Raw genomic sequence first — 12,289 nt, forward strand, 5'->3', positions numbered from 1 at the left:
AATCTCTGCGTTTTGGAGGTAGAGGTAGGTAAGATGGATCTCTATATTCAAGGCCAGCCTGGTCTACAGAGCAAGTTCCAGGACAGCCAGGGCTACACATAGAAACCCTGACTCCAAAAACAAAAGACCCTTGAATCAGGGATGTCCCCACCTGCCCAGACTGCCGAGTCTCTCTTGATTGAATGAGTGCCTCTGGGGTTCTCCAGCCCAAACCTCACTCTACACAGAACAATCTGGAGACCTATCCCTGAATCCTACTATCAGCCTATTCCACTTCAGACACAAAGCTCTCATGCTCGATATTACATCTCTGCTCAAACATCTTGAAGAAGTGTGGTAGACAAGACTACCACCTTTGTAGAGGAGGACACAGTGCCTTAAAACAGAGATGATTTCCTGGTGTTACATGTATGGTCTGATGCTGGGAATCATAGCACAAATCCAGGGCTCCTAGAAGCCAGGGGCCGTAAAAGAAGCAGCACTGGGCACAGCAAATGAAGCAGAGGCAGCTGGAAACAGCGCTAGCCACGACCTTGTTCTGGTTATCCACTTCTCTTTAATCAGCCAGTCTTTTCCAGGTAGCCAGGCCTTCTGGTCTACCCAGTAGCCACCACAGGGTTTCCAGCATGGCCAAGCCCTAGCCTCAGCTGCCCACCTTGTCCACAATCCTCTCTTCCCTTCCCTCTCTTTCCTAATCAACCTTGAATTTTCCATGATGGGCTGCTTCTATAAGCGGATGGCTCTGATTGTCCTGGGAAATGACAGAAGAATCCAAGTGAATCCAGAGTTGGCGGGCAGTCAGACTGCGTGGAGGAGATACCCCAGCACCCGGTGAAGGCTACTTGCCTCATTCCCACCCTACCCTCTCAACATAAAACACGGAGTTCTTGACTAATGGGCAGCTTCCATAAGTAAAGTTGGGTTCATAAGGCTGCATGTGCTTTGTGACTGGGTTCTGCCTATATGTAATAGTGGAAGAAATGTGTCCACTTCTGATCACACTCTGAAACAGGAAGGCTGTGCTCTGCCCCATCCACCCACAGAAACACAGACATGGCAGTGAACCATGCCCAGCTATTCAAGACAGCAACTAGAAGCCAGAGGCCTGGTACAGGCTCGCCCCGGATGGTTTCTACCTGGGCTAGTTAATGGGGAACAATCCTGTTTCCCCATCTGTGGGAGCAGCTAAAATATATCTCTATCGTACAAAGGTTCTGCCTAGAAGGGCACAGTCTGTTTCATCCTTCTAAATGGAGTGGCTGTCTAAAGGGGAGTTGGAGGCATGCCTGGCTTATCAGTGCCTGAAGAATAAAGCCCGTGAGCTGTTGTGTCTGGAAGAGACTCCAAATGTCACTTGGCCTGGATAAAAGAAATGTGTGCAATTGGAAAAGGTGAACAGAGCTGTGAACCTCCTGGCCTACCTGGAGGGACCCAAAGAAACTGAAGTGTGACTTTTTGCAGTTTATTTATTCATTATTATTATTGTGTATATAGTATATCAGGGAGGATGCAGTAGCTACAGCATATGCTTGGAGGGAGAAGACAACTATTGGTGAAATTATTAAGGCCACTCCACATAGTTAAAAGGGAGGTTTATTTTGTGGGGTAACTTACAAGTGAATGGATAGTTTACAGAGTCTGGGAAAGGCGCAGCGCAGTCCAGCAGTGTTCTCTGGAGAACTCTGCTCGGTCTACCTCCAGCATCCAGGGTCCAGGAACCAAGAGAGGCGGCACATCCGGATCTCTGGTCTTCAGGGTCCTCTCTTGGCCCCGCCTTGTAGGCGTGACAGTTACCGAAGCCTCAATGGGGGTTGGAACTTCCAGATCAAAGCTGGAATGGCTACCCACTACAGACAACTTTATGGAGTGGTTCTCTCCTTCCACCTTTACATGGATCACAGGGACTAAATGTGGGCCATCAGTCTTACTTGGCATGTGTTTGCATGCAGGTTGATTTCACCCCCAACTGACTTCACAGCTAGCCCAGCTCACCTGGATTACAATGAGAAACATGAGATGATGATGACAATAGTGATGGTCATGATGATTGGTGTACTGGCTGGTTTTGTGTCAACTTGACACTAGCTAGTCATCAGGAAGGAAGGGACCTCAGTTAAGGAAAAGCCTCCATGAGATCTAGAGTAAGGCATTTTCCCAATGAGTGATCAATGGAGGAGGGCGGTGATATTTTATTTGTGCTGAAATGTAGTGATATTTTATTTGTGCTTTGATAAATAAAACTTGCCTAGAGATCAAGGGGAAAAGGCCAGCCATTTTAAGTAAACAAGAAGTCAAGGCAGCACACGCCCTTAATCACTTAGCAGGCAGGGTCTCTGTGTGTTCAAGGCCACACTAGAGAATAGAGCCGAGTGTGGTGATACACATCTTTAACCCCAATACCAACCATAGAGACCTGGAGGTCTGTACAGACAGACAGAAAGTGACAGGTTTGTGTAGGAAGAGGAAGTGAGGTAGCTGGGCTATGATAGCCAATGAGAGGCCAGAACAGCAAGGCAATAAAGGCCTGGGTAGACAGGAAGTGATGGGCATTTGGAAGCTGCAGAGTTGGTGAGGTAAGATTGGCTGGTGGCTTTCTCTGATCTCTCTAAGGCTTTAACCCAAATTTTTGGCTCCGTGTTTTTTTTTTTTTAATAAGACCATTTAGAAATTCATCTACAGAGGAGGGCCCAGCCCATGGTGGGTGGTACCATCCCTGGGCTGGTGGTTCTGGGTTCTATAAGAAAGCAGGCTGAGCAAGCCAGTAAGCAGCACTCCTCCATGGCTTCCACATCAGCTCCTGCCTCCAGGATCCTGCCCTGTTTGAGTTCCTGTCTTGACTTCTTCAGTAACGAATGGTAATATGGAAGTGTAAGCCCAATAAACCCTTTCCTCCCCAACTTGCTTTTTGGCCATGGTGTTTCATCGCAGCAATAGAAACCCTAACTGAGGCAATCATGCTCATGATTGGTTTGGTTTTGTTTTTGAGACAGGGTCCCTACATAACTCTGGTTGTCCTGGAACTCACTATATAGACCAGGCTGGCCTTGAGCTCACAAAGATCCACCTGCTTCTGCCTCTCGAGTGCTAAAATTAAAGGAGTTTGCCACCATACCTGGCCATGAAGTGAGATTGTTGCTCTAAGATAATTCAGCCTCCTTTTCTTTTTTAGGCAACTGTACCTGGAACATGAGTGCCCATCTCAAGGACTTGTGCCCACTACCACCTGGCCCCCTCTTCTCACTGAAGTTGCAAGCATCTTACTCACTGTCATAGCAACAAGGGACAATCTGGCACTACTTTGATTCTGACTCAAAAAAAAAAAATCTGCAAGTGCCCTATGTGATGGTGCATCCTTTAATCCCAATACTCAGGAAGCAGAGGCAGGCAAATCTCTGAGTTCAAGGGTAGCCTAGTCTACAGAAAGAGTTCAAGACAGCAAGGACTACACAGAGAAACCCTCTCTCAAAAAACCAAACTAACTCTCTCTCTCTCTCTCTCTCTCTCTCTCTCTCTCTCTCTCTCTCTCTTTCTCTCTCTCTCTCTCTCTCTCTGTGTGTGTGTGTGTGTGTGTGTGTGTGTGTGTGTGTGTGTGTGTGTGTGTATGTGTATGTTTGCCTGCATGAGTTCATGTCCACCATATGTGTTCAGGAAACTGTGGAGGCCAGAAGGGGACATCAGATTCCCTGGAACTGGAGTTCAGGTGGTTGTGAGCAGCCATGTGGGTGCTGGGAACCCAACTTGGGTTCTCTGGAGTAGTAGTAAGCACTCTGAATTATGGAGCTATCTCTGTAACTCCTTAATCTTTTTTTTTTGAAACAGGGTTTCTCTATGTAGCCTTGGCTATCCTGGAACTCGCTCTGTAGACCAGGCTGGCCTCGAACTCACAGAGATCCACCTGCTCTGCCTCCTGTGTGCTGGCATTAAAGGCGTGTGCCACCATCGCCCGGCTTTACTTTGTTTAAAACATTTTTTAGGGGCTGGAGAGATGGCTCAGAGGTTAAGAACACTGGCTGTTCTTCCAGAGGTCCTGAGTTCAATTCCCAGCAACCATATGGTGGCTCACAACCATCTGTAATGATACCTGGCTCCCTCTTCTGGCCTGCAGGGATGCATGCAAACAGAACACTGTATGCATAATAAATAAATAAATCTTTAAAAAAAAAAAAAAAACATTTTTTAATTGATTTTTTGGGAATTAGACATTATGCACCCCAATCTCACCCATCTCCCAGCCCCTCTGTATTTACCCCTCCCCCTGGAGGCCCCCCCAAAAGAAAACCCAAAAAGAAATAATAAAAATAAAACAAAAACTACAAACCAGAATATTAACTAAAAAACAAACAAATGTAAAAACAAAAACAAACAAAAAAGCTCTTCGATCCTCGGTCTTTCCCACCTCTTCATTTGTCTCAGTGGCATTGGGAGCTGCTGTGTGTCGTGCAGTACATCCCTTTGTCCAAACAGCTTCCCTTGCAAGTGTTCACTGTGTAATTAATGTGTTGCTGGTCAGGGTCAGGGCCTCTAGTTTCTGCTACACCATCAATACTGGATACTCACCGAAACTCCTTTCAGATATCCTGCTGCTGCCAGGAGTCATCGAGATCCTGTGGCTATGGTTCTGCAGGACCAGGCCCTTCCCATGCTCCAGCAGATTGGGATAGATGTTGGGGAGTGCCAACTCAAAAAAGCTCTGGATGGATGCCTTGGTGGTGGCTGAGCTGGTCAGTCCGGGCTTATGGAACCACCCCCACCCCACCCCACCTCCATCAGGTAAGGGGCGGAGCCAGCTCTCCCATGCTCATGGAGAGGGGAAGTGGCTCTCCCCAGGCCAGTGAGGGGCGGGGCCATCTTGGTACAGCCCTTGTACTTCAACCCATGGTTTGCACGGGCTCCTGTGCTAACATGGGCAACGGACGTCAACACAGACCCCCAGCTGCAGCAGGACCACGGACCTGGACACGGCCGGTAGCAAAACAGCTTGGGCCTGGATGTCACCATGGGCCTCGGTGATAGCGTAGGACTCTCAGGTCAGCATGGGCCCAGCAGCAACGAGATCCCCAGAATGACCCTAGGTGGCAGCCCAGACCCCAGGCTAGCACTACCTTCAGTGGTAACGGGAGCCACAGAAATCAACACAGATCCTGGCTGCGGTAGGGTCACGGACCCAGACATGGTCCCCAGGCACAACCCAGACCCAGACATCACTATGGTCCCTGGCAGCAGCACGGGCCACCCGGATCTGTATGGTCCTGGCAGCAGCATGACCCTTGGGCACCTCAGGTGTCGGCTCAGCCCCGGGACATCCGCTCAGCCTTCGGTGGTAACGGGAGCCATAGACATCAATGCAAATGCAGACCCTAGCTGCGGTAGGACCATGGTCCCAGACATTTTTTTTTTTTAATCCCTCACAGATGTACCCAGCCACTTGGGTTTTAGGGGGTTTTGTTTGTTTTGTTGTTTTTGTTTTGCTTTGTTTTGGATTCTCCAGACAGGGATTCTGTGTAGTCCTGGTTGTCCTGGAACTCACTCTGTAGACCAGGCTGGCCTTGAACTTACAGAGATCTTCCTGCCTCTGCCTCCTGAGTGCTGGGATTAAAGGCGTTTGCCACTACCTCCCAGCTTGTCTGCATGCATGAACACCAGAAGAGGGCATTGGATCCCATGGGACTACAGTCAAAAGGGACTAGAGTCAGAGAGTTGTGAGCCACCATTTGGGTGATGGGAATTGAACTCAGGACCTCTGGAAGAGCAGCCAGTGCTCTTAACTGCTGCGCCATCTATCCAGACCCCATAATCATATTTTTTACTTAAAAGATAGAAACCCACAGTTTCAAACATTGTGTTTCTCTTTGGGGCTTATCCCATGGAAGCTCGGGTGGTCCGTGTGGCTGAGAGAAGTGTGCTGGAAGGTAAGGAAGCTGATAAAAATGGGGCAAACTTCCAGAACGACTTCTAATAGCCAGTCCGCTCAACACACCTGCTCAAACACGGCCCTGAACAACAGTGACACCTAGGGGTCAACACCATAACGACAACTGAGACTCTCCGGCTCTCAGTCCCGGGAGGCTGGAATCCAGTTTACAGAAACTGAAATCATCTCATATGCAGGAAAAAATTTAAAAGTTAAGACATTGAGCTGGGCATGGTGACACTCACTTGTAATCCCAAGAATTTGGGGGTAGAAGCCAGCTTTCACTACAAAGTGTGAGGCCAACCTGGGATACAAAACAAACAAATAAACCCTACAAAAATTTTCAAGGAACCTTAAAAATTGTAATAGATCAAGGTGCATGTATACAGATTTTTTTTAAACACAAATCTTCCTATTTCTTCCTAATTTATAAGACATCTGCACACCCGTGTTTAATAATTCACTATCACCATGGCCAAGGATGCAATCTAAATGTGCACCAGTTGATCAGGAGATGAAATACGGTACACATACACAATGGAAAGTACCACTCAGCCATTAAGGATGGGTAGGAGTCTGTTATCTGCAGCAACATGGATGAAACGTAAGATTTGATAAAATAGTCCAAGCACAGAAAAGATCTCACTCTTATGGAATCTAAAAAAAAGCTAATCTCCTTGAAATTAGGGAGTTGAAGGGTGATTTTAAGAAGCTAGGGAGAGAGCCGGGGCGGTGGTGGCACATGCCTTTAATCCCAGCACTCGGGAGGCAGAGGCAGGAGGATCTCTGTGAGTTCTAGGCCAACCTGATCTACAGAGCAAGTTCCAGGACAGCCAGGACTCTGTTACACAGAGAAACCCTGTCTTGAAGAAGAAGAAGAAGAAGGAGGAGGAGGAGGAGGAGGAGGAGGAGGAGGAGGAGGAGGAGGAGGAGGAGGAGGAGGAGGAGAAGGAGAAGGAGAGGAAGAGGAAGAGGAAGAGGAAGTGGAAGAGGAAGAAGCAGCTAGGGAGAACAGGAAGAGGGAATGTCTAGAGCAGTGGTTCTCAACCTGTGGGTCATAACCCCTTTAGCAAATCTCTATCTCGAAAAAAATATAGTTACGAAGTAGCAATGAAAATAATTGTCTGGTTGGGGGTCACCACAACATGAGGAACTGTATTAAAGGGCCAAAGCATTAGCAAGGTTGAGAACCACTGCTCTAGAGAGAGCTGAGCTCTTGCCACTGGCTACTAAGTTACAGGTAGAATAAGCTCATGTGACTACACACAGCAGGCATGTACTGTGGATTTCACTTATTTTATGAGCACTGATGTTTCACTGCATATATGTCTGTATGAGGGTGTTGAATTCCCTGAACTGGAGTTAGAGACAGCTGTGAGCTGCCAGGTGGGTGCTGGGAATTGAACCTGGGTCTCTGGAAGAGCTACCAGTGCTCTTACGCCCTGAGTCCTCTCTCCAGTCCCTGTACTATGGATTTCAAGAAGTTAAAAGAAAGGACTTTCATATTTTCTCCATGAAGAAGTGATAAATATTTGAGATGTTTGCCCTGATTTAAGCATTAAACAAAGCATGCATGTATCAAACAGCATATGTACAATTTTTAAAAAACTTTTTATATGCTAAAAATAAAAGTAAGAAGCTGGGAATGGTGGTACATACCTTTAATCCCAGCACTTAGGAGGCAGAAGCAGGAGGATCTCTGTGTTTGAGTCCAGCCCGGTCTACAAATCGAGTTCCAGGACTCTGTTACACAGAGAAACCCTGTCTTGAAAAACCAAAATTAATCAATGAGTTGATTAAATCTAAGAGGTTGGAGAGATGGCTTAGCAGTTAAGAGCACCCGCTGTTTCTGCAGAGGACCCGGGTTTGATTTGACGCACCCACAGGGAAGCTCACAAGCATCCACAACTCCAGTTCCAGGGAACTGAACACCCTCTTCTGACCTCCTTGGACATCAGGCAGGCACACGGTGCACGGATGTAAACGCAAGCGAAACCCTCAGAAACACAAAACAAATCTAAAAGAAAAAAAAATCGATCTAAAAACACGGCGGCAACGAGCATCAGGAAAGGTGATAGTCGGTTGCTCTGGAGAATTGGGAAACAACGGAGTACAGCGATCGGCCTCTACGATGGCACTCTCACCCTTCCTAAAAGTTTACTTTCTACCCTGATTTGACCCTGATTTAAAAAAAAAAAAAAACTCTCTTAAACACAAAGCAGAGGAAGAGTCTGGAGAGATGGCTCAGCGGTTAAGAGCACCGGCTGTTCTTCCAGAGGACCTGGGTTCAATTCCCAGCACCTACATGACAGCTCACAACTGTCTGTAACTCCACCTTCCAGGGATCCGACATCAACAGACATACATGCAGGCAAAATATCAATGCACATAAAGTAAATAAATCATTTTTTTAAAGGAAGCAGAGGAAGACTTCTGACTTGATTCTCTAAACCTGGTATAACGATATATTAATAGATTTGACTCTATAAAAATTAAAGGGGCTGGGAATGTAGCTCTGTAGGGAGAGTGCTTGCCACTCAAGGCCTGGGTTCCCATCTCCGTCACTGCATTAAACTGGCATGGTGATATACACCTATAATTCCAGCATTGGAGAGGTGGCAGTATGATCAGGAGCTCAAGGTCATTGTCAGCTACATAGTGAGGCCAAGGCCAGCCCAGACCCTGCATTTAAGGGTGGGGGGGTGTGGCGGGGGAGGGGGGCGGCGGGGGGAGGGGGTGGAGAGATGGCTCAGCATCTTCCAGAGGATCCAGGTTCAATTTCTGGCACCCACACATCAGCTCTCAACTGTAACTCCAGTCCTGGGGATCCAACACACTCTTCTGGTTGGCCCAGACATACATCCATCAGTCACGTAAAAATATATTGATAGGCAGGGCAGGGGAGATGGTTCAGTGGGTAGAGCACTGGACACACAAGCATGAAGAACTGAGTTTGGACCCTCGGCACTCACATAGACACCTGGTGGGGACCGACCTGCCTGTCATCCCAGCAGCTCATGAGGATTACAGACAGGGGATTCCCAGTTGGCTATGCAGACTAGATGAGTCAGCCTCAGTATGGAAGGTGGTGAATCACATGCGTGTACCTGCATGTGCTTGTGCACACACGCACGCTCGCACACACATAAGTAATCTTTATTTTTTTATGAATGCTTCTTTTATTTTTATTAAGAAATTTTCTATTCATTTTACATACCAACCACAGATTCCCCTGTCCTCCCTCCTCCCACCCCCCCAGCCTTCCCCCCCCAACCCATCCCCCATTCCCACCTCCATCAAGGCAAGGTCTCCCATGGGGAGTCAGCAGAGCCTGGTGCATCCAGGTGAGGCAGGTCCAAGCCCCTCCTCCCTGCACCAAGGTTGCACAAGGTGTCCCACCCTAGGCACTGGGCTCCAAAAAGCCAGCTCATGCACCAGGGATGGGTCCCGATCCCACTGCCTGGGGGCCCCCTAGACAGTTCAAGCTAAACAACTGTCTCACTTATCCAGAGGGCCTAGTCCAGTACCATGGGAGCTCCACAGCTATTGGTCCACAGTTCATGGGTTTCCACTAGTTTGGCTGGTCGTCTCTGTACGTTTTCCCATCATGATCTCGATGTCCCTTGCTCATAGAACCCCTCCTCTCTCACTGAATGGACTCCTGGAACTCGGCCTGGCTGTGGATCTCTGCATCTGCTTCCATCAGTTACTGTATGAAGGCTTTATGATGACAGAGTATTCACTAATCTGATTACCAGAGTAGGCCAGTTCAGGCACCCTCTTGACTACTCCTAGTAGTCTAAGGTGGGGTCATCCTTGTGGATTCCTGGGAACTTCCCTAGCACCCATACCTTAGTATGAAAGGTGGTGAATCATCACGCATGTACCTGTATGTGTTTGTGTATGCACACTTGCACACACATACACTCACACACATGTAATCTTTATTTCTTAAACGAGTAAAAAAAAAAAAAAGCCAAAGTTTTAATAAAAACATGACAAAAAATTGAGTCCTTGTGCTAGAAACACATAAAAATTACGAGTTTCAAAGGAACCTCTGAATCAGTTTTCGTCAAGATTCTAGCGCCCTATCATCTTCTACACACTGTACATAAATGCCATTGTCATGTGTGGCCACATCATAGCTCCTTACATGTTTAACTGAAGTGTAAGGTATCTTAGGTTTTGGGTTTTTTTGTTTGTTTGTTTGTTTTTTGTTTGTTTGTTTTAGCAAACTGAGTACTGGTCAGGTGTGATGGTAGATGTCTAATCCCAGCCCTTGGGAGGCAGAGGCAGGTGGGTCTCTGGGCTCAAGGCCATCCATCCAGTTACAGCACTGATCTTGATTGTATTTTTGATTTGTTTTGTTCATCATAACATGGTCTCTTGTTTCCAAGGATGGCCTAGAACTCATGATCCTCTGTCTCTACCTCTTGAGTGCTGAGAGTCCAGGTGTGCACTGACACACTCATTTACCTGGTATGGGGACTACATTCCAAGCTCCTGGTTCTCCAACTTCATTTTCCTCTTTAATTTTTTCAAAATTACACATTCTCTTGCTTCAAAGAGTCAAGCTGAGCCGTGACACACACCTAGAATCCCAGCTCTCAGGACGCCTGGAGGGGAAAAAGCCCGTCTCAAGAAAATAGTTCCAACGTAGGCAGTAGAAACTGGCTGGCTCACTGCATTCTGTGTGTGCTATGAAAAAGAGCAATCTATGTCCTCATGGCCACAGCAATGATTGAGAATCCACCTCCAAATCTTAGTAAGCCATGCCAGTTTCTTACTTCGTGTCAATTTTTCCTCAAGAAACCAACTGTCTTTATCCCCCTACCCTCAACTCATGCCAACATCCTTTCGGTAGCTCCATTAGTATCTGGCTTGGCTCATATCCAGTGATGGCAAGATCATGCCACTCAATGCTACTCACTGGTAACAACCGAGCAGTATGAACACACATTTGTAACGGTTTAGTGTGTCACCTGACACTTACCCACACTGAAATCAGTCCCCCAAATTCTTTACTACTGTCCCAGTCTTTCCACAGCATGATGACTCAAGTTCCCCACAAATGTCCTGTTCTTCAAAGGTTCCCACATGGGCTGTTAGACGTGAGTAGGTCCAGTGGTGGCTGCTGTGCAGTACAGAGTGACAGCACCACAGAACGGGTACACTGGGCCTGTCCACAGCTTCCCAGTGAGCCCTTAGACACTCAGCAGTGACCTTCCCTGAGTGCACTGTGTGCACTTCAGACTGAGAAGAAACTCATGAGCAGCTGCACAAGACTGTGGCTCTGGCATACGGTCTGAAGTCACTCAAGGCATCTAGATGTGCTTTCATGAGCGACTTGAGTCCCAGAGTTCCCAGCAGGTGACAAGTTCCGGGACAAGAACAAAGGTCTATCTATCTCGACACATTTCTTTCTGTTAGACACAGTCATGAGCAGGAGTCATAAGCGGGCGAACACCCTTTGTCATTCAGCATTTTTTGTTGTTGTTGTTGTTGTAGTGCTGGGAATTGAACCCAGGACTTCACACATGGTAGACAACCATTCAGAAGTGAGCTAAATCCCTCACTTTACCCAACAATGACCCACTGTCATTTGAAACACTGCAAATCATAGGCATGAAATTGTGCTGTGGTCCCTAGCACGTGAGGGGTACCTCTCCCCTTCAATCCCTGCCAGAGGAGGGGACCATGAGTATTCACTGCTCAGAAGACAGCCTTCATCTGTCTACTGCAAAGACTCTTCCGCTTGTGTATTCCATTTCCCACATCCCCAACTGCCTATGATGGCATGTACTTAACTAAGAAACAATTAACAGTAATAGAAAAAGGTAATCAGTGACACAAATTCACCAAACCCATATTTTGCTAAATGTAACTTAGGTTGAAAATATTTAATTTGAATTTTTGAAAAATGAGTATCTTGATTTAGTCAGGTTTTGGGGATCACTGGAGATTAGCCACTATTGTACTCAGAACGATCAGGGCAAATCAACGTTTTCTTGGGCTTCTTCAGAGCAGCCTCGGGAATGGCTAAGTTATGCCAAACTGAAGCATCATCACTCAAACTTGATGCCTTGAGCCAGAGGAAGGTCCCTGCTGTAGTTGATGGTACTGGGGAGAAGAGAATTAAATAAATGACAGTGTACGCATAATATAGAATACTTTTATAACATAAAGACATAGGTCTATTTATATTAACAACTTACAAGTTGGTTAAAAAAAATTAGTATACAAAACAATGTCAGTGTGATTCCTTATAAAAGAAAAAGAGAAACACAAAAGACTGGGAGACGCACATCACCTGTTACCCATAGTGTTTCTTTTGATCATAATGTAAGAACATGGGCAATTTAACTTTCTTTCTCAATG

The 12,289-nt window shown here is 46.8% G+C and overlaps 1 protein-coding gene across 2 annotated transcripts in view; it reads right to left on the reverse strand.

Annotated features, from left to right (window-relative positions):
• Positions 1-11,796: 11,796 nt before the first annotated feature.
• Aldh7a1 (aldehyde dehydrogenase 7 family member A1) overlaps positions 11,797-12,289 on the reverse strand; it is a 40,697-nt gene continuing 40,204 nt past the window's right edge. For both annotated transcript variants that reach the window (XM_052742207.1, XM_052742206.1), the window contains one exon: positions 11,797-12,031. In XM_052742207.1, coding sequence (XP_052598167.1) covers positions 11,977-12,031 — 55 coding nt within the window. In that variant the 3' untranslated portion in view covers positions 11,797-11,976. The remainder of the gene's footprint in view (positions 12,032-12,289) is intronic.

The sequence above is a fragment of the Peromyscus californicus genome, unplaced genomic scaffold, assembly GCF_007827085.1.
Source record: "Peromyscus californicus insignis strain IS unplaced genomic scaffold, ASM782708v3 Scaffold_17__1_contigs__length_78620276, whole genome shotgun sequence".
Classification (NCBI taxonomy): Eukaryota; Metazoa; Chordata; class Mammalia; order Rodentia; family Cricetidae; genus Peromyscus; species Peromyscus californicus.